General features: G+C 45.3%; 3 protein-coding genes across 4 annotated transcripts in view; 1 reads left to right on the top strand and 2 right to left on the bottom strand.

Moving 5' to 3' along the window:
• The first annotated feature begins 1,997 nt into the window (after nucleotides 1–1,997).
• crx (cone-rod homeobox) lies at nucleotides 1,998–3,837 on the top strand. Its single transcript, XM_076161363.1, has 3 exons — nucleotides 1,998–2,094; nucleotides 2,762–2,913; nucleotides 3,202–3,837. The coding sequence occupies exons 1-3, from the start codon at nucleotides 1,998–2,000 to the stop codon at nucleotides 3,835–3,837; spliced, it is 885 nt and encodes a 294-aa protein (XP_076017478.1).
• Nucleotides 3,838–6,752: 2,915 nt separating this feature from the next.
• h3f3c (H3 histone, family 3C) lies at nucleotides 6,753–10,394 on the bottom strand. The gene is made up of 4 exons (XM_076161222.1): nucleotides 10,284–10,394; nucleotides 9,025–9,168; nucleotides 8,762–8,915; nucleotides 6,753–8,029 (listed from the first exon to the last, which is right to left on the bottom strand). Exons 2-4 carry the CDS (start codon nucleotides 9,150–9,152, stop codon nucleotides 7,901–7,903), a joined length of 411 nt encoding a protein of 136 aa, XP_076017337.1. The 5' UTR covers nucleotides 9,153–9,168; nucleotides 10,284–10,394; the 3' UTR covers nucleotides 6,753–7,900.
• Nucleotides 10,395–12,315: 1,921 nt separating this feature from the next.
• arhgap32b (Rho GTPase activating protein 32b) overlaps nucleotides 12,316–21,734 on the bottom strand; it is a 78,034-nt gene continuing 68,615 nt past the window's right edge. For both annotated transcript variants that reach the window (XM_076161219.1, XM_076161220.1), the window contains 10 exons: nucleotides 21,434–21,578; nucleotides 20,705–20,787; nucleotides 20,372–20,479; nucleotides 20,094–20,239; nucleotides 19,796–19,997; nucleotides 19,172–19,317; nucleotides 18,874–18,948; nucleotides 17,924–18,745; nucleotides 17,087–17,742; nucleotides 12,316–15,687 (listed from right to left, as the gene is read on the bottom strand). In XM_076161219.1, coding sequence (XP_076017334.1) covers nucleotides 13,360–15,687; nucleotides 17,087–17,742; nucleotides 17,924–18,745; nucleotides 18,874–18,948; nucleotides 19,172–19,317; nucleotides 19,796–19,997; nucleotides 20,094–20,239; nucleotides 20,372–20,479; nucleotides 20,705–20,787; nucleotides 21,434–21,578 — 4,711 coding nt within the window. In that variant the 3' untranslated portion in view covers nucleotides 12,316–13,359. The remainder of the gene's footprint in view (nucleotides 15,688–17,086; nucleotides 17,743–17,923; nucleotides 18,746–18,873; nucleotides 18,949–19,171; nucleotides 19,318–19,795; nucleotides 19,998–20,093; nucleotides 20,240–20,371; nucleotides 20,480–20,704; nucleotides 20,788–21,433; nucleotides 21,579–21,734) is intronic.

Below are 21,734 nucleotides of genomic sequence, written 5' to 3'. Positions count from 1 at the left end.
ACATCCTGTCGTCTAAAATTCCTCCTCAGTACTTGACCAGAGATTATAATGCGCCATTAATACTGCAAAACCTGGGGAAGGTACAACAACAAACATTTTCATTGAGTTGACATCATGAAAATTAAAAAAAAGCATGTAAAATGTATAATAATCTTCGGTAGATTGTGGCGTACGGAGTGTGTTTATAGTTTATACAGCACAGCTAAGCAAAGGGCAATGTGTTATAAATCTACATCCCAAAAAATAAGAGAATATTACCAAAAACAACATTTAACACAGATATAGCAAATACGTAGAAACTAATAGAATTAGAAACTGTATAAATGTTCAGAAATCTTAAATGTCTGTCAGTCTTTAAGCTCATCATGGTCAAAATAACACACACATATATAAACAGTGCACACAGACACAGAGGGGAGAGGTGTTACTATGTGAGAGTATCATTTTACTCCACTACATTTAAAAGTACAAAATAAAGTCAAAACTAATAAATATAAAGTTTATTCCTTCCTCCACGCTGCTTTATTTTCACTTAAGTTCAATTTCAAATGCAAGAGTTGTACATTGTAATTGATTCAACTTCTACTTTGATAACTTCTATCTAAATCTATGAATACTTCCAACGCTGCAGACATTCCTCATATCATCCTGTGTCCCTGTGTCTCTGTGTCTCTGTGTCCCTGTGTCCCTGTGTCTCTGTGTCTCTGTGTGCCTGTGAGACAAAGTGGGACTCCATGTATCCTGGTTCCTCTCCTGTGTAGGTGTCCTAACGTGCAGCAGATGTCCCCTTGCCCGGTGTCCTCTCTCCTCAGCATGTCTCCTACCTCCCTCCATTTTTTGCCATTTATTCCTCAACTTCTGCTGTCTCCTCGTGTTTCTTCTTCGCCCTCACACCTTTGCTTCCTTTTCCCCTGGTTTTCCCTCCATCCTGCTTTCCAGCTCTGCCACTGAACGGATTGCTCTGTCTTTCCTCCCTTTATCTGGAGATAAGATACTTACTTTTCAGATAAACCATATTATGATAAATCAAATGAGCTTTGTCGCTTTTGTGCATCTGGGCACCCGTGTGCATGTGTGTGTGTGTACGTGTGTGTGTGTGTGTGTGCACTGTTCACTGTGAGTGTTAGTGAAATTAATGTAATCTGTCAGTGTATGAATTAAAGCAGTTTGATTTTAAATCAGGCCTGTAGAGGAGGAGAGGCGGGATCACAGAGAAGGAGGGAAGAAGTGATGAAGAGGGAAATGTTTTATTCCACAATGATTCCTGAATTAGATCAATTGTTTAAATGTGTGAATTAGGTGAACAAGAAACACAAAATAATGAAATATACTGTAAACAGTTCCATTCAAGTCAAACTATGAAGTGTAGATATTTGATCATTGTATTGACTGACTCAAATATCGGATTCTTGTTCTCTTATCATATTGGTTTATATTATTTTCAATCATTTCATTATATTCAAATCAAAAAAATAACAAACATTGATGTATTACGACGTATTTCTATTATCAACAAGTTGGGCGTGTGTGTGTGTGTGTGCGCGCAGCCTGTTGATGAAGGCAACCAAGCAACCTCTCACCGTGCGCTGTGTGTGTGCGTGTGAGCGCGCGTGCGGTGGGAGGGGTTTCCGACAGCCACTTGCTCCCTCTAATTAGCAGCGTCCGCCGGTAGAGGAACTCAGAGGAGCGACCTCAGCACGGAGCACAGCCACCCGGAGGCCTCCTCACCTGAGAGTGTGTGTGTGAGTGAGTGTGTGTGTGTGTAATGAGAGGACCGGACCGTGTCAAGCCTACAGCGCCCACGAAGAAGAAGTTCCAGTAGTGGAATTCCAAAGAGTTAAAGTTCGAGTCCTGCTAGTACCTGTTCGGTCTTCCTCCTCCAGTCAGTCGGCACCGGTGGTTTGGACCTTGACTGCCCGGCTCTGCCCACCCAGCAGAGAGGCGAGGGGCCCCTGGTTGTGTCGGTCAGTGTGTGAGGACTTAACGCCGCTGTGAGGATGATGTCCTACATAAAGCAGTCGCACTACGCGATGAACGGGTTAAACCTGCCCGCTCCCGGGATGGACGTGCTGCACACCACCGTCGCGTATCCATGTAAGTACATAAAACGACAACTTTCCGTTTAATGGATGAACTTTTACGCATTTTACGCACATTATTACAAGTGTTTTTACGCGCGCGCTGGTGCGTAACGCTGCGACCAAACAAGAATAAAACCACAGAAGAAGAGTATTTATTTGATTTGATTTAAGTTTCGCGAAGATGCGGCGATTAATAAATAAATCATCAGTAAGTTGGTGTCTTTTCCATTACAGAATTATAAATATATGCAGTGAATCTGTGAACTTCAGGATAAAATGTCCCATATACTTTATTTCCTCTTAAGTTGAAACTTTCTCCCGTTGTCAACACTTAAGTCAACATAAAAGCAGTGTGTGGACATAAATGAAATGGTATTTTCCCAGACTAAATTCACTTTTCTTGCTCTCAAACAAATATATCTAGGCACTTGGCACCGTGCCATCAAATAAACAAAATGAATGTGACTAGACAAACTGTAGTCAAATGAATCAGCTGTTTCTCCTTAGTGAGCCCCAGTAAAGCAGCAGTGAGGAGAGGAAACTCTACTGTCATCACTGAATAAATTCATGAAGCTTTGTTGAGATGTTATTATCACTTATGCTCCATAAACATATAAACATGTCCGTTCTTCACCCTGTTTGTTTCATAATCCTCCTTTGTGTGTCCCTTGGCTTTGCAGCGACTCCACGGAAGCAGCGCAGAGAGCGAACCACCTTCACCCGCACGCAGCTGGACATCCTGGAGGCTCTGTTCTCCAAGACACGCTACCCGGACATCTTCATGAGGGAGGAGGTGGCCCTCAAGATCAACCTGCCCGAGTCCAGAGTCCAGGTACTGCACAGATGATGGACAGTTTGTTCTTGTTTTGCATGTTGCTTATAGAAACAGACACTCAAACTTGAGGGAAGGTGAGGGAAGGTGTAATGTAGATCAAAGGTCATCCTATATGCATTTAGGTATCTTTTACTTCAGCTATGATCATTTATATATTCACGCTTCATGTTCTGTCACTATCTTAACCGTAAATATGAACATTGAGTCACATAGATCCCATATTGCATCTATGCACCTCTTCAGCAGCATGTTGTTTTCAGTTTGTGTCTTCTTCTGTGTCCTCAGGTTTGGTTTAAAAACCGGCGTGCAAAGTGCCGTCAGCAGCAGCAGCAGAGCAGTGGCCAGTCCAAACCCCGTCCCCCCAAAAAGAAGGCGTCTCCCGTGCAGGAACCCAACCTCCCTGACCCCATAGCAAACCAGGCGGGCTCTTACAGCCCCTCTTCCCAGTCGGGCCCCAGCCTGGCGCCCAGCTCAGGCGCGGGGAACGCAGCCGTGTCCATCTGGAGCCCGGCCATCTCGCCCCTTCCGGACCCCCTGGCCTCCTCCTCGGCCCCCTGCATGCAGCGGCCCTCGCCCTACCCCATGAGCTACGGCCAGCCGTCCCCCTACACGCAGGGCTACGCCAGCACCACCTCCTACTTCACCGGCCTGGACTGCAGCGCCTACCTATCCCCCATGCACTCGCAGTTGTCGGGCACCGGGGGCGCCCTCAGCCCCATCACCGTGCCCTCCATGGGGGGCTCCCTGAGCCAATCCCCGGCATCTCTGTCCTCACAGGGCTACAGCACCGCCTCCTCCCTGGGCTTCACCTCTGTCGACTGCCTGGACTACAAGGACCAGCAGGCCTGGAAACTGGGCTTCACCACTATGGACTGCCTGGACCACAAAGACCAAAACTCCTGGAAGTTCCAGGTCCTTTAAAGAGACGAGGGGGGCAGTGAAGTCTGCATGTGTCCAGAGTCAGAACCAGTCTGTGATGAGATAGAATGAAGCGATTCTACCAGAGGACTTTGATCTTTTATCCTCAAGTTTCATGTTTGTAAGATGTCATTTTGATTGTTTTCTGAAGGCAAACTCTGTAAAAATACATTGTGTGTGAATGTGGGTGATGATGATGATGAGGATGAGGCCATCATCATCATCAACGCTGCCCGACTGCCATTCCTGTCTGCTGCCGTCTCCACGCTCCATAAAATGAGACTTTCAAAAAAGGAAGAAGAGACTCCAGGCAGATGACGTCATCATGGACACAAACAAACACACACACACACACATCAAGTCGTCCCTGCTTTTCTCATCACACTCGTTTTCATCTTGTTTTCTATAGTTACATTGTCATAGAGTCTGAACTCCCATGAGCCTCTTCCTCCTCCTGCTGGAAGACTCATCAGGGTTTATTTATTTTAACTTATTTATTATTATTATTATTATTATTATCATTATTATTGTTATTCTACGCTAGAAATAATTGTACCATGTAGATTTTTTTTAACCCTTTGTGTTGTAGTTTGAGCTGAGTTGTGTCCCCTCAGTCTATTTGACGGAAGTAGATGTGTTTTAGTTGTGAGCTGCTTTATTAAAGATATCTTGTCTTTACGCGTCTGTCTGGTTATGTGATTTGACATTAATCAGAGTTTGTGATCACAGTTGATTAAATGCCAAATAATGTGATAGTGTGAGAGTGTGTGTGCATGGACACTGACAGCATATGGACGATGTAAGGTGACAGGTTGTGAAGCCGTCGTGTCCGTCCTGCTGCCTCTCGCTGCTCCATCTTGGTTATTTTAGCTGATCTGATTCTGGGAGCGTCTCAATCCTCTTAGCCTCTCTTCAGCAATGCCCTAAGTGAATTAGTTTGGATTATTCCCCCCTCTCTCTCTATATATATATATATGTGTGTGTGTGTGTGGCTCTCCTCCATCTTCCTCTTCCTCTCTGCATTTTCTTCCATAATCTTTCCTATATTTGTCCCGCTCCGGTCTCTTTTTGTGTCTCTCCAGAGCGGAAGGAAGTCACGCGCAAATACTAATCAAAATGTTTGTGGATGTTTTGTTTTTGTTTCTCCTCGTCTTCCTCATCACCCAACCTCTTGTCCACCTCCTCGGACATTTTGGACCACACAAATGTAACAAATTCTTCTTCATATGTTCTGCAACGAGGTCAATACTCATTATTCATTTCTTTTCATATTTACCTCTGAATACATGTTGTACTTTCTCATATCCAGTGAAGGCGAACTTGTATATTGTGTTGGTTAAAATTATAAATATGTTTTGATGTTGCCCCATCAGATTAAAATTATGCAACCGTCACAATAAAGTGCTTGGTATTAGATCAAATACATGCAACACACTTATGAAACATCTGAAACCACAATAATAATAATGACTGACGCTGTTATTCTTTGTTACATCGATCATTTTGAAAGCCTCATCTTCATAAAGTTTGAATTAAAATGTCAGATTGACTGTAATAAGAAAAGCCAGCAGCCATTTCAAAGTGTTTCTGTGCACTCATCACACACATAATCCCACTCTCCTCTGCCTTTAATCCCTTTGCCCTCCCCCCTGTGGTGCCATTGGTTAATCCCTTAGTCTGTGCACTCTGATTGGTTAACCTCTGTCAGAGGGTGCAGTGCACTTGTAATCTCCCCCCTCAGACAGACATTTTGCTGTAATCCCAAGGAGGAGCAGATGTGATGGGGGATGGATGGCACTGAACAGACCTTGAGGAAAGTGAACAGAGTTGAAACGCATAACACCAGGATGGCGACAGAGAAAATGTGTTGAAATTCATTATCACAGACACACTAAATCTGTATATTAACTCTAGGCAATAATCAAAAACCTGATTACATTGTCACCTCAGTCAGATCAGTTCAGAGTAACATGTCCCATATACACACAGTGTTCACTCACACAAACTACACAATCGTCCCATGTGCCTCAAACCCCACTGGTATAGAACATTATGGTGTCATCTCCATATTTCAGGAAGTGATGATTTGAAACATAGAGTAAATGTGCTTTTCAAGAGAATGACACACAAAGTTTATGAATAGCTCATTTATGATGTATAAGTAGCTAATAAGCTACTGGATCCTTGCTTCTGTTGTGTTTAAATCTCATATGTTGCTTCGGATAAAAACATCTGATTGCAGCTGTTTACGGGACAAAGGAGTATCACACCTAGAGTCAAGTGTAAATCATAATGGCTAGGAAATTATAATCAAATTCTACAGTCTAATCCAATACATGTCAGGTTTATTTCAACATATTTCATGTACTTCCATTTTACTGTTGAAATGACGACAAAACAACTGGGTCACTTTTACCTGATGGTGTAAATGTACCATTCAGTAACTATCACTGGACTGATTGACATTTGTGCAATGATAGCAGGAGTATTTAGTTGTTAATGTTTCTGAAGCCTGATGCTGCAATAAAAATCTGATGTACTGTAAATTTGAATTATTATCATTACCTAACTAAAATGTTTCCATAAAATGTAACCACTAGAGGGCAGAAGTGGACGCTAGTTGCTGTGACAGGTCTGTAGCCTGCATGTGGTCTTGCCGTGTTTACATGAAGTACAAACACAAATGCTTAAAGTACAAATGTACTGACTTAAATGCAGTTAGAGTCTTAAACTATGTCTCCAGCGACTCACAGCTGGTGTGGACTTGAGTGTTTATGTTGAAACTCATTCCAGCTCGCCCCCATGTGGCAGTTGAGAAGGTTTCAGTCACACACGAACAATACCAACACACTCCGCACACACTTTCTGAGTTTTTCTGCCTCAGTCCATGATGAGGAAATAAATCAGACACGAATCAGTTTGTTTTTACACCTATTTATTACTACCATAATATGAGAAATTTGGAAAATACAAACATCAGCTTATTTATGTCTGAAAATCTTGAGGAATAAGTAAAAATATAAAAGAAAGCAAATAATGAGGTTATACTGTGTATCACAAATTTTGATAAAAGGGACAGATGATGTTGAGATCTACAGAGAGAGGAGCTCATGATGCTGTGACAGAGAGAGAGAGAGAGAGAGAGAGAGAGAGAAGCATGTGTGGTGACTGATCAACGAAAGGGAGCAGGTGAACCAGCGCCATCGTGTGGCAGCCATTACACAAGTTGTCAAGGGAAACTGAAGCCCTTCCTGTTTTTTTTTCATAACAAGTCATATATCACTGCCAAAAAAAGTGACAACCATATAACATTATCAAATCGTTTTCCCCCTCTAATCTTGAAGTTTTGGAAGTGCCGAAAAAGAGAAATGATCATCATGAATTACATATGTAAAAAAATAGACACCGTATCCACAATGACAATCAATGCCCTTAAAAACCAAAGATATCGTTGTTTGAGTACGACGGGTTTGGCGGATCGGTGCTCGCACGTCCACACACGCAGGCCGACAGACCGACAGACCGACAGACCGACGCCCCCCCTCATACTGCGGGTTACCCGGGCGAAGGAGGCGGATGGAGGGAAGTTGGGGGGCTGTAGAGGGACGGATTGGGTGAGAAGAGAGGCGTCTCTAAGCGGGACGGAGGCCACAGGAATAGTTTCAATAGCACCCTGCTAAGGAAGTTGCGGCTCCCCTGAAGCAGACTAGCCCCTCGGCCACGTCCCTCCGCTGCGGCTGGCACCTGAGCGGGCCGAAGACGCCGACCGAACCCAGCGCACTGATACGTGTGGAAATGTGTGCACGTGCTCATCCCGTCCACCAAAACCTGTTACATGCACAAAAACTCTACCCTAAAAACATTTGAAGACAAAAACTAAAAACCTATCAGACCAGATTTCAACATATATCTATCTCTCCACTATCAGGATTACTCTAAAGTCTACCAAGAAGCTGGGAGGGCAAGACAGGGAGGGGAGATACGGACGGGCGGGTCAGCGGGTGTGATAGAGGACAGGGACAGGTAAAGAAAAAGAGGACAGAGGAGACATATCAGGGGACAGCGTCTAAGCACGCTCCCCACGGATGCGGCGTGCCAGCTGGATGTCTTTGGGCATGATGGTGACACGCTTGGCGTGGATGGCGCATAGGTTAGTGTCCTCAAACAGACCCACCAGGTACGCCTCGCTGGCCTCCTGCAGGGGGCAGAGAAGCAGGAGAGTCAGGTCTGTGTTACAGTTTGAATGTTACAGTTGTAAGGTGAAAATATATACATATATATTTCAATAGTTATCATAGGATTAACAAAGGTTATTATTGGTTATTGTTGTTGTGTAACACAGACGCTAGGTGAAAACATCTCAGATCAACACAGGAGACACACCAGAGCCAGGGCAAGACAAACAGTAACTTCACAAGGCACATAGTAATCTGATGACATCATGCCCACTCTTTTAGTTCTTATTTAGGTCTATCCAAGGAACATTTGTATGAGTTTAGCAGTAAGCAGGGGCTCCCACGTACACTGTGTGTTTGCACACAATTGCGTGTTAGACTTTAAGGTGTATTCCTGGTAAAGGGACAACCCGCGTGGTGATGCTGCGTTAACTGCTCGTTGCTTTGTGACATAGACGAAAAGTATTTTTGGATTCTGGTATACTCTGTGATATTTCTTTAATTATGAGACTTTCAAACATTCAAATGTGAAATACCGATTAGAGACTAAATGATCACTAGCCACAAATACTTATTGTGTTATGTAGTCAGATAAAAGAGAATATTTAACTATGTCTGAATAACTTCACAGTGCCCATAGGAGATCTAACCACGCCTTCCCTGCATCATCCGGACACCGGATTTGGATCGGAAGACAAGGAACCCATCCGGGTTTCCACAGTAATGGCTCTGCACTGTGAGCCAGCACGCACCTGCAGGGCTCCGATGGCTGCACTTTGGAAGCGCAGGTCGGTCTTGAAGTCCTGAGCGATCTCCCTCACCAGACGCTGGAAGGGCAGCTTACGGATCAGCAGCTCAGTGGACTTCTGGTACCGACGGATCTCTCTCAAAGCCACGGTGCCGGGCCTGAGAACAGAACACACCTGGCTTAGGACTGGCTCTTTGTTACTGAAGGTGTGTGTTATTCACAGTCAACTCAAGCTGAGACCGCACACACACACAGTGAAGGTCTTACCTGTAACGATGGGGCTTCTTGACGCCTCCAGTGGAGGGGGCACTCTTGCGGGCAGCCTTGGTGGCCAGCTGCTTACGAGGAGCCTTACCTCCAGTGGACTTACGAGCAGTCTGCTTGGTACGAGCCATTACGACAAAGTATCACCTGAAGACAACAGAGACACCTGTGAGGACCAAAATGACAACGCGCAAATATTGAACACATTGGCTCAAAATACCTGACAGAGGTATAGAATAATATTTGTGCCATTTCCGCAAATCAGAAAAGCCAATGTTAACAGCCAGTATTTGCCTATCACAGATACATTGGTATTGACATATAGATGCCAATTATTTACTTTTACTGCAGATGGATCTATATCCACCTAGCCAGTGGTAGGGATAAAAAACTGGCAATATATCATCATCAGAACATTCTAAATCTGATTAACTTTTAAAATTTAAATTCAGGCCATGGAATACGTCATCTGGTTCATGTGTACGACTGCGTTTTGTGCACCAAAAGTCAGAACCGGTTTTAGATTCATAGCTGTGCACACATACTAATCTATCCATAAAGTTGCATATCTTGGCATTCCTTCTCATTATTTATTCACTATGATAACAGGTTTGTTCTGTGATGTTCTGTGTATCAGCCGCCTGGGAAACCTCGCTCCGTTTTGGCAGCTGCACAAACAAACCGTAACGGGCCAATCAGAACGCTGCAGTGTCCTAGACACACCAATCATAACAGGAAGCAGGTCCACTTGGGAGAACAGACGAATCCTAGGGGACTATATGGAATATACGGACCAATAGCGTTCCAGTCTGCAGAGTTTGGGGGCGGGCAGAGCGGCGCCAACCCCGCCTCTTAGCGCAAGATTATGGCCGCAGAGCTAAATGAACCTACCAATCTACGGGTAAAGAGCGGGACGTAAACTTTCAAATTTTTCCACAAAAACAGAAAATGTGCGCACACAAGATTACCACCAAAACATAGGAGACAAGTGCAGCTATCGGAGAACCGTCACAGATGTGAGAAGCGACGGGAAATTAGAGCAGAACGGCGAGGTGAAAAGCAGCGCTGAAAGTGGAGCAGATATTAGAGTGGAAGTACGAGCCGTTTTTCTGCCTGGGCTCCGATGCAACTGCTTCTCGCCGTCTAAAGCGTCGAAATAACATCATATTCCAGCCATAAAACTACTTGATCTATACCATTTCCTTTATAAAACAGTAAATAACGTCTTTTGGTGGAAAAAATGTCGAAAAAATTCGACTTACCGTGGGTGAATTTCAGGTTTTTTTTCGGTAGAGAGTAAGTGTGTTGTGGTTGTATGGCTGTCAGATATTTACTATCTCTCACACAATGGAAGCAAGGCGAGCAGCACCAAAATGGCCGCCGTGTCAATCATCTGTCTCCCATAATGCAACTGTCAACATTTGTAAACAAAGTAATGTGCGTCTCCTGAAAGTAACTTCAACTTGTTGGGTTTTATTGTAAGTTTCAAAAGAGCATTGATATTGGGAAATAATAAATAAATAAGAAAACATCAGATTTTTGATCAGTTGTGCGCCTGTATAGCTTACTATTTCTATATTCTTTAGCCTTTTACATGATACATTCCGTTGTTGTACATTAATTAAACATGACAGTATTGCCATTCGTGTTGTCAGTGTGTCGCATAATGCATTCATTTACAGTATATAAGTATATATTATGTGCACTTAATGTACAGTATTCTTCACTGCACAGTACTGTATATATGAAGATATTTGCACACTATGCAACTAAATACTGCACAACCCTAAAATGTATTCCACAATAATAACTACAGTATTCTTTCTTTTGTGTTCTACATTTATGTTCCGTTTTGTATATCATGCAGTTTCATGATGGAATCATCTTTTTCTTTTTTATGCATGTTCTACTGCGTGCACGAGTCATTGTGTATGAATGTACACCGTCATTATGTCAAGTCGATGAATGTGTTCACCGACAACTACCAGTCATCAATTTAAATTTAAAAATAATAAAAAATATTTTCCTTGTATTTTAATGTAATAGTAAGGCTTCATATGGAATAATATACAAATCGTAAATATCATTTATTCACATAAGCAAACTAGCAGTTTGGGGATAATTGCAAAGAGCCTGTTTCTGTAACCAACTAGTTAGAATTAATGAAGAGCTCTTAAATATATTCAATTCAGATGACAAAAATAAAAATATTCTCCAAATAATTTTGCATCACATCTTTGTCCACTCAGCCCTTAAGATTATTCATACTTCAATAACTTTCTGTGATGAAAATTCATACCTTCGTCTTTCACCATGTCTTTCATGCTCAGAATTGATTGAACTTCTGCTTAGTTTCAGTCTTGCACTTTAAATGGCTAGTACATGAAGTTGTCTGCTCCAAATAAAATATACCAGTGATACCATTTCCGAAACCCTGAATTGTATCGGCGGAATAAAAATCCTGGGAAATTGATGGTTAAATACATTTTGTAATATGTAATACTAGTAGGTACAATGATACCAATCAAACTACATGCTTACTTTTGCCCAGAATACTCATCGTTGCAGAAATGACTTGTCTTCTGGCCTAAATGCCCAATTGTTCCCATAACTGCTCCTTCTGAATGGGAATGGTAAGACTGAAGCAAGCAGACGTATCAGGGACATACACATGAACAGACATGAATATACAGCTATTCCTGAACAGTTTTATTTAACTATTTCATATTTACCTTTAGACACCTCCAGTTTGAGACATGAGTGTTTTCACATTCAAGTACAGAGTGCCTTAATTCAATGTCCCATCTGAAAAGGTTGAGGCAATAGATAAGGCAAGAGGAGCAAAACCTGCAAGCTATATACTGTAGAAGTCAAACAGTTACAGAGTACAACCTGGATTTAAACATTGAATCATTTTGTAATCCATCCAATATGGTCAAACAAAGGGATTTGTTGTATAATACTAAATGAATTTAACTGTACTCAGATTGCTACCATCAAAAATAAATGACCTCAAATATCACCCAACCAAAAACACTCATCCATTTAAAATTGAGAACCAATGAGATGATACAAAACTCAATAACCCCAGCAGGTTGCTTGTCAAACCCAAACAATGGAGAGAAAAATCCAAAGTGACCTTAAATCAACATATCACAACGTTTGTGCATTATGACAAAGGATTTAACTAGACTATGACAGTAAACTAAATGTGATTTAACAAAATTTAAGGCTCATCACCAAGTTGTTACCCCAAAGCAGCATCAACATGTTCTTCACCACGTTGTTTAAGACACCATTTTCAGCTTTATTCAGTTAGTCCAGTTCACTCAAGATCTTTATACAAGTGACAAAGAGGAATGTCACCTCTTACACACTCTGCAGGTAAACAGGCATTCATCCTTCTTCTCCTCTTAAACTCTTATGTGCAAGAATACTCTGAGACCAGACTGCGCTAGTTGTTTGGTCCCTCTTCCAGTGAAGAACAAACATGTACCAAAACATACCATTAGAAGTCACTGAAATGTGTTTATAGCAAAGACACATAAAAATGGCACAGTCACAGAGGAAATAAGACGTAGATATCCACTTTAATTGAAAGTAACCCACTGCAGCTCCTTAATTATTATCGTATTCTTGGGTCTTACACACTCCAAGGGATGCTTGAAGACAAAAACGGACACACTGTACTGCCTAATTGTGTACGTATTCGCAGAGGGAGGGCTTGATGACTTACATGTATCCTCCTTTAATGACTTGTGCTGTAACATTCAGAAAGTACACAATGGATAGTGAATTACACAGAACTGTTCTGTAAGAGATAAAGAGAACATGCATTTCTAAAATGCAAACCTTAATCCCAGTTGATGCTCATACCATCACCTCACCTAAGAAAACAAAACATAACAAAAAAACTAAACCTTTTACTAGTGATTATATATATATAATATATATATATATATATATATATACATATACATATATATATACATACATATATATGTCTGTGTGTATATATTTTACATTTTTGTGGTTCTTGTCAATTGTACCATACGTCTTTCATAACATATACATTTATCACTGGCTACTGTCTCAATCAATCAGAATAATGTGACCCCTTGGACAATAATTTCAGGTACATTCAGGACTTCCTGTAAAAAGTCTTACAATTTTCTTTACAATTGGATAAAAATACAGAGGCGCAAAAATAATGGTGATACGACAGTCCGCTGTCCTGCAGAGGCTGCTCAACCGTAGCTCTATAGAGTCTATATTCTGCTTTCTTCAACACAGCAAAAGACAATTTTGCACATTTACCCCCCCGCCCCCCCGATGACTTCACTCGGTACGTATCTCTGCCTCTGGCCTTTGGAGAGCCAACTCAGCCTGAATGAAGGCGCCCTGGCCCAGCGCTGTGGAATAGGCTCTGTTGCCTTGGGTCACCGTGAATCCGGGAGTGGGGTACGTGCTGGAGCCTCCACGTAGGGGAACAGGGGCCTGAGGTTGAGGTACTGGGTGGTAATCGTCCAAGTTATCGTAATGGGACTGCGTCGCTTTATTGTTGTGTTTCTGATACGCATAGTCTCGCTCCAGTTCTGGGTTGCCCTGGTTGTAGTGCTGCTGCTGCTGCTGCTGCTGCTGCTGCTGCAGCTCTCGGACGCTGTGTGATCGTTCCACTTTGGAGCGCACAAGCTGTTCCCTCGAGGCTGAAGACTGTTCGTCTGTATTGTGGTAACCGCCTGATGTTTTGACCTTATTCTGGTGGTGGTCTTGTTCCGGGCACTCGTGACGTTGTTGGAAGTTCCTCTTGTTGGGATACTCTTGTTGCCAGTGTTTTGACCTGCCGCCCTCTCCGCCCAGCATCTCGTCTCCAGTTTCGTATTTGGCCTCGTGTTGGCTGCTCTCCTGCTGATGGGAGAGGCTGTGGCTCAGAGTAGACGAGAGGGAGTGTGAGGACTGGCATTTCTTGGAACTGCTTTGCTTGGCGAGACCGTCTGACTTGTCGCCCACAGCGCCACCATGGCCGTGCTTGTCAGTCTCCATGTACAGAAGGACATCCGGATCTGACACTAGATGTCTGGGGAGGTAGCGCCCGTCTTTGCTTTCAGCTGCCGCCAGCACAGCTTTGCCCGGGTCAGACTTACTACGCGAGTGCAGAGTTTCATAGCCCGACATATCCGCGTGTGTTAACAAGCCTACGTTGTCATACTGAGAGAGGACGGGGCCTTTTATCTTCTGCCTGGCCCGACTTTCCCTACGGATTGAATGGATACGGAGCCTTTCTGACTCCTCAGGGTCCCAGGCGAAGTAAGCAGCAGCCGCTTTGCTCCCGTGACTCGGTGGCATGTCTCTGCTCACAAAGCTGTGCTCCTTCCCGGGTGGGAGCACATGGCGGGAAAAGTAGTGATAGCCACTGGCCTTCCCGCCCTGCCGGACAACTACAGCCCCCGGATCTCGACCTCCGTAGGAGTGGACGTGCCTGACCCGGATGGTGCCGTAAGGGTCGATGTCATAATAGGGCGACTCCAGAGGGTTAGAACCCGAGTACGGACTGTAGCGATACTGAACTCGCCCGTTCTCAAAGTAAGGCTGCAACTGGGTAACGTGGTAGTCGGTTTGTGAGGACTGCTGAGGGGGCTGGGGCGGCGGCGGCGGAGGCGGGGGCGGCGGGGGCTGCGGACTGTAGGACTTGCACTGGTACACGGGCCTGTGGTAGAGGAACATGTCGTCGTCGGGGGGAACCTCGGTCCTTTGGATGGGCACTGAGCGGATAGTGGAGGGGACGTGGAGTGAGTGCACTCGGCGGATGGTGGCGTAATTCTGAGCTCGTTCCATGGCGCTGTAACCCTGATGCCCTGACCCGGAGGAAACATACACACCCCTGGGGTTTCCCCTGTTTTTTATTGAGTGGTGGTAGGACCTTGGACCTAAAGTGCTGTATCGGTTGTCTACTCGGGCGCTGTAAGGTATCTGAGGCTCCGACTTCGACACGTAGGAGATGTGTGAAGGAATGCTATCAGGCCGGTAGTGGTGCGGAATGGACTGCGGGCCCAGAGGAAGGGGCCTTTGTTGGTAGTATGTGGCCGCTGGAGGTTCGGTCACGATGGGTTCTCCCTTATTATGGTACATGTAGGCTGGCTGGTGTGTGGAAGATTTGCGAGGAGAAGGAGGATGGTGAGGTGGAGCGTCTTCAGCGTGGCCAGGGACACAGCCCTCAGCCAGGATATGGAAGGAAGCTTCACTGTGGCTGAGCGCCGCCGTAGCCAGTTTGCTCTCCATGGTGCGGACCGGAGGGGTCGGCGGCGTGGGCACGTACACGTCCTGGTGCTTTGAAGACTCCACACTGGGCTGCACCGGTTTGATGGCCTCCCAAGGCTTCTCCGTGGGCGCGGTGGAGGTGGGGGCCACTCTGGCGCTGGCCTTCCAGGGTGGCTGATGTTGAGGCGAGGGGGCGGTTTGAGTGTGAGGTTGAGGCTGTGTCAGAGGTTGAGGCTGCTTTGGTGGATGAAGCTGCGTCTTTGCTTGAGACTGGCTTTGCTGCTGAATCTGTGTTTGAGGTTGGGGGGGCAGAGACACAGCTTGCTTTTTAGGCAGTTGCACGTTCAGAGGCGGCTGCTCTGAGGGTTTTGGAAGGGTCGGGGGTCCAGCTGTCTCCTTTGATTTGACCTGACCAGAGAAAAACAACAAATACATACATACATTAACTCATCATAAAAAAGGAAAGGATTACACACATTATAGACAGAGGCAGTCAGTCCTTAACTGAGACAGTGTGTAAAATGCAGAAAAAAAAAAGAAAGCAGCTTTACCTATATATAACTGGAAACAATATAAATAGAAGATAATTATTGTTTTTTGTGGACCCTGCTCGACATGACAGCTTCATTCTGCAAATTCTGCATTTATGTTGTCACAATTGTTAAATGCATCCAAATGCTGCTTTTTCCCCCCCCAGCTGTCACTAATCTCATTGCGCACTGCTCTGTACCTGGAGTAGACCGAGACCATCCTATCATTCTGTCTTGTATAAGTTCCTGAAAAAATGAAAACGGCTCTCGGATGGGAGCCGGCTCCCATCGTTCACCTAAAAGAGCTAAAAGAGATGATATGGGGACTGTGGGGAATGCTTCCAGTCGGTTGGTTCGCTAACAACACATGACGCCCTGCTAGCAGCCGGAAAGTCCCGTGAAAAGTTGCCGTGGACTTTGGTGAAGTGGCGCTCCACAGACGCTCAATAATAAATGATAATAAATGATAATAAATTTAATAGATAATTAAATGTAACTTCTCAACGTGTGATCGCAAGGACCTTAGGGATTCTACATAAAGACGTCAACATGTCAACAAACTCCAGAAAGTCTGCTCACTTCTCTGGGCTGGATGCTGAAGCACACCTCTACATTATGGAGCAACATATGCTGCCATCAAGACAAGGTTTCAAGGTTTCAAGGATGAGCCACATTCTGCATGTGTACCAACAGCGTGGCTTTGTAGTTTAAGAGTGTGTGTGTGTGTGTGTGTGTGTGTGTGTGTGTGTGTGCTAGACTGGGCTGCCTGCAGTCCAGACCTGTCTGCCACAGAAAACGTCTTGTGCGTTATGAAGAGCCTAACACGACAGCAAAGACCTTAGACTGTAGAGCAGCTGAGGTCTTATATCAAGAGAAATTACACTAAGCTACAACAATTGGTGTGCTCATCTTCTAAGTGATTGCTGAGTGTTGTTAGAGGAAAAGTGATGTAACACAGAGGGGGGGCAAAGCCATCTGCTGCGGAGCAATCTGCCGGCCGGCCGGGCCGGATCGCCGGACCCGCTCACGGGCCGGACCAAAGGGCCTCGCGGGCCGGAGGTTCCCCACCCCTGATCTATACAATGTCACAGTGGAGATTTAGCAAACCCTATGCCAAATCCATTGATGATTTTGGCATAGCTGTGCAAAAACATGTTGAATTCAATTAGAACTATGCTAGAAAACATTTAAAATGCCACAAAAGTGTCAGTGAACCAAAGACAAACATGATCAGTCACTAATGTAGAGCTATATATTAATTATTGATGATCCCGTACCTCAGGAACAGGCTGTGCTGACACTCCGGCCTCCTTGCAGCTGCTACTGGCTGTGGTGGCTGGAGTGTGAGAGGAGGAGCTGGTGCGGTGTGGAATTTGTTCAGTGACAGCCTGCTGCCTTTCTGGACTTTTCTGCGTTGGTGAAACCCTGGCTGAAGTGGAGAGAGGGGCGCGCGGGTGAAGCGGCGTGTCCGGCGGAGTGAGGTCCGACACTTGCTGGGTTTTTGGTGAGGTGGCAGCGGGCTTGGCACTGTTGGGTGGCTTGGTAGCCATGCTGGTCGCCTCCACTGGCTGCTGTCTGATGGAAGGACTGGAAGCTGAGGGATTAGGTAAGGCCATGGTGATTGTTGGAGCTGAGCTGGTCGTGGGTGAGGAACTTCCCCTTCCAGCTTCGTATTCAGGGAAATGTGTGGTCAGAGGAAATGTTTCCAGGACGTTGGCAGCCTCCTGTGGTGGCAGAGTAGACACCGGCGTTGTGGGCTCAGAGCACCGGGACTGAGACTGAATGGTCACCTGCTGGGCGGACTCAGCCAGGGCCAATGCCAACATGCGTGCAGCATTCTTAGGGGGAGGCGGAGGGGGAGGAGCAGAACTGGGGGCTGTCGAGCAGAGGGAACGAGGGTGGAGGTCCTTCAAAGAGTCCACAGCTACCATTCCTACCATGGGGACACAAAAACACAAGGGAAGGCGCTGGGTGAAGAAAGGATGCAAGGTTCTTCAGGAGGGGGAAAGAGGGAATCACGGTGCAAGGGCATGACATCAGTGGATCGTTATAATAGCTATTACAAGCCACAAACACATTCAACATACTTTGACCAATGACATCACAGCACCTACCTTTGTGTTCTTGGCCGTTGGTCGCTCTCCCCTGCTGAATGCCGTTCTCCTCCTTCGTCTCTTGACTGCCGACACTTTCATAAGCAGAGAGCTTTGAGTGCAGCTCTATCTGGAACGCTTCACTGAGCGACGGCTCAGCGGCCCTCAGCAGCACAGGGGGAGAGTCCTTGGGCAGCGAAGGAGGGGAGAGCGGGCGCGGAGGGGCAACCTGTCTGTCTGTGTTCTTGTCCGGCTTCTCTGCGAAGAAAAGCTCCGATGTGGCAAATTGTGTCAAACTGGTGGTTTTCCCACATTTAATGGGCGACACAGCTTGCGTGGGCTTATCCGAGTAGGAATATGAGGTGGTCAGCTTTCTACTTTCCACTTTTTCCCCAGCAGCCAGGCTGAAGTCTGCAGACAGCATCGGGGAGGTCAAGTTGCCCAGGAAGGACGGAGGGATGAGATCTGAGCCGTTGGTCTTGCCGCAAATACTTCCAGGGCTCCGCTTTAGGGTGCAGCCCTCAGCCCCGGCTGGCGAGTCATCTAGGGGGAAGGGGTAGCAGGTGTCAGGGACACTGCACTGGAAAGACATGGGGTCAAAGTCCAAGGAGGCCATGCCAATATCTGGCGGGCTGAGGTCTACATCTTCGCCGGCCGAGCGGGGCGGTGAAATCAGGGCGGGGACACAGATGGGCCCGTCGTCTCCGTCGCTCTCCTCCGTGGCGTCCAGGTTGTCATAGGAGTTGCAGTGCTGCCGGTTGTCCAGGAGCTCGCCATTAAAGGAGGCCGACAGGGCGTCGCTGCTGGAGCGAGGTCGCCTCGGACGGTAAACCTTAGACTCTCCTACAGGAGCAAAGCAGATTTGAATCACAAATGAAGACCAACAGCAGAGATGTTTGGCAGCATCGTCAACTGTAGTCATGACAGTGATTAAAGCAGAAACACTGAAAACACAGAGAGACAAAATCTACCTTCAACATTGTGCAGGGAACTCAGTGACTCTTCGCTTTTGGCTGATCTTAATGTGGCCGTGTCCCCTCTGCCTCCTGGGACATGACAATAAAAATATGAGCATTTAGCTGGACTTTGTCAAATATGCTCTAAGTTAATGTGATAATGGTTTCACCTTACCACAATATCTGTATGGCATATGCTAAAACTGTAGAGATTATGCTTCAGCTTAAAATGGGGTCAAGTGTCAAGATGAGATATGATACAGAAATGAAAATTCATCCCGTATTCCTTTCAAATTGTGGCGGAAGGACTCACCAGCTAGAGCCATGGCCTTCAGTTCATTAGGCTCGCTGGGGTTGCGGTGCAGTTTGCGTTTGGACATGGAAGAAGACTTCCCAAGGTTAAAGAAGGAGCGCCAACTACCCACGGGAGACTTCTTGGATTTGATAGGAGGCCGCTTCCTGCGATTAAAACAACATTGGATGTACAAAGATAATGTACAGTTAGTCACCTGCACTGACAACAGGTCATAAAGCTGCTGTACAGAAAAAGTCACACAAAAGTCACAAACAAGTATTAGATCCTAACCGAAACTTCATCAGCACAGAGAGCAAAAGGAAAATGACTCCTCCAGTCTCACCAACAACCAGCCGGGGGAGACACATTGACATAGCGTTGTGTATTTAATTACTGCACACTCACAAATGTTTTTTGTCTGTTGAGAATTACAAACTAATTTCCACTAATTCCTCTAATTCAGCCCTCATTTTAAACTGTTTACATTACATTGAATGTAATGCTTTGAGCTATTTTTAGAAATATATACAGAACACTTCTTTGCAGGAAATTAGGATGGACGAGTTGCTAATCTCATCTTTAATTTAAGTTTACTTTTAGTCTACAACCTTACATACAATATAATGAGTGAGAAGAACAAACCTCTCTGTGGGAAACTCGATGACAGTGTGGAATTTGCCCTGCAGGGCAGCTGGACCCTCACCGACCTCAATGTACTTGCTGTCTTCAGTGACTGGAGAGTTGATCTGAGCCTGCGTCCTGGCCTGGGCCTCCTCAAGGCTCAGCAGTTTAGTGGAGGGAGATGAGACCAGCAGGGACTTCGGCCGTGACAACGAGTTATGACCTGGTAATGTAAACAGGAAGTATGAGAAGCGATAGGAAATTGAAAGAAGCGGCGGGTACCAGGATTAAAACGTACGGGTGTGATATGTGAACGTACCGGCTCCCTCTCGTATCAGCGAGCTCAGTTTAGCGCTGAAGAGAACGTCGACATGGTTGAGAATGAACTCAACCACCACTGACTGGATACGGACTTCCATGAAAGCTGCAGTACCACTGAAACACGCCGACTCAATCTGTTTTGACCTGTGACAACAGCGGATGGAACAATTCATTACCTGAAGAGAATCTAAATGCATCCTTCTATTCTTCTATTCATCCATCCACTACTACAATATCAACACCAAAAACATTTGACAGAGCCGAACAGCATCTCACCTCAGCAGGTTGGGAGCCCAGACGATGGCCAGATTCTTGCTGTGCATGTTTGTGATGTAACTGAATGCAGCCAGGTGAGACAAGTGTCTCATGAGGAACTCCAGGGTCCTGAGAATCAAATATTGATTCAGGTTTAATTGTCTCTCAGCAGTGATGGGCAAAGTTAATGCTCTGCAGGCCGTAGATATATCAGCTAAAATCCACAGTGCTTTGATTTCATTGAGCTCCACACACTACAGTATCCTGACATAAATGATGTGAACACACGACCTGCGCATACATCTGGCATTTTCTGTGATTGCCCACAAGGGGGCAGTATGTTTCCACACTGACCTGTAATGCGGTGGAGGAAGCTGCTGGATGACATCATGGATTTTGATGAGTCGTTCCTCATCTGTTGCTGCTGATACAGCATCCTTCAGAATGAAAACAAAGGCAAAGATGGGGAGACACACTGAGATATTAGTCGTGGGTCGTATGAGTGTATCAAAATCCACCTGACGTCTCAGGTGCACAATGCTACAAGGAGAGGAAAGACATTATTTTGCAGCCGTATTTCCCTCTTTTCTGCCTTTTTCTTCCCCCTCCCCTCTGCTGCCATGACAACCAGCAAACATTGACTTGGTGTTGAACTTCAGGGACGAGCCTGTTGTGCTTGGAGAAGGTTTTCACTCCAAGACAGCAGTTGGCTGCCATTCTAATGACAGTGCATGAAGTTTAAATTCTTTTATTTTAGAGGTGTCTCCGTAACTTTGAGAGGAATTCCTCCGTCCCCCTGCAGCGATCACGTGGGATTTTGTGAAAAGACAGTGTGAAACGCAATTAATACTCTGAGCCACACCCAATTCTTAAACCCTTTAGAATTAAGGAATGTCCTCTGGGCATTACGAAGAACTGCAGCTCCAATCACCCAGCCACATTTTCAAATACTCTAATCGCAGGCTTATATACACACACATCCCTGTAAGAAACAAGTGTGGGATTGAGACAGAGAGGTACAGACAGATGTCCTTGACAGAGAGTGTGTGTGTGTGTGTATGTGAACATGAAGGATTTTCTTACAGAGAATTTCTCATACAGCTGGTAGGTGAGCAGCGGGTTTGGCAACTCTCTGAAGTAAAGTTTACACAGTGAACCAACACAGTGGATATCCTGGATGTACACGTCTTTGGTCAGGTCGGGGATCTGCTCAGAGTCAAACTCATGCCTGGAGAAAGATGAGAGATCACCCTGATGAAAACACGCAATAAACAAGCTTAACTTTCAAGACTATTTTCAAAAAGAGAACCTCCGGCACATCCCAGTGTAAATTCTCTTTGACTAAACTTAACACGCGATCCTGTATAACCTCATAACATGCCCT

The sequence above is a fragment of the Genypterus blacodes genome, unplaced genomic scaffold (assembly GCF_046128005.1).
Source record: "Genypterus blacodes isolate CSIRO-AG114 ecotype Tasmania unplaced genomic scaffold, CSIRO-AGI_Gbla_v1 ptg000111l_1, whole genome shotgun sequence".
Taxonomy (NCBI): Eukaryota; Metazoa; Chordata; class Actinopteri; order Ophidiiformes; family Ophidiidae; genus Genypterus; species Genypterus blacodes.
Note: the sequence above shows the minus strand (reverse complement) of the source record. Positions and strands in the feature narration are given on the sequence as shown.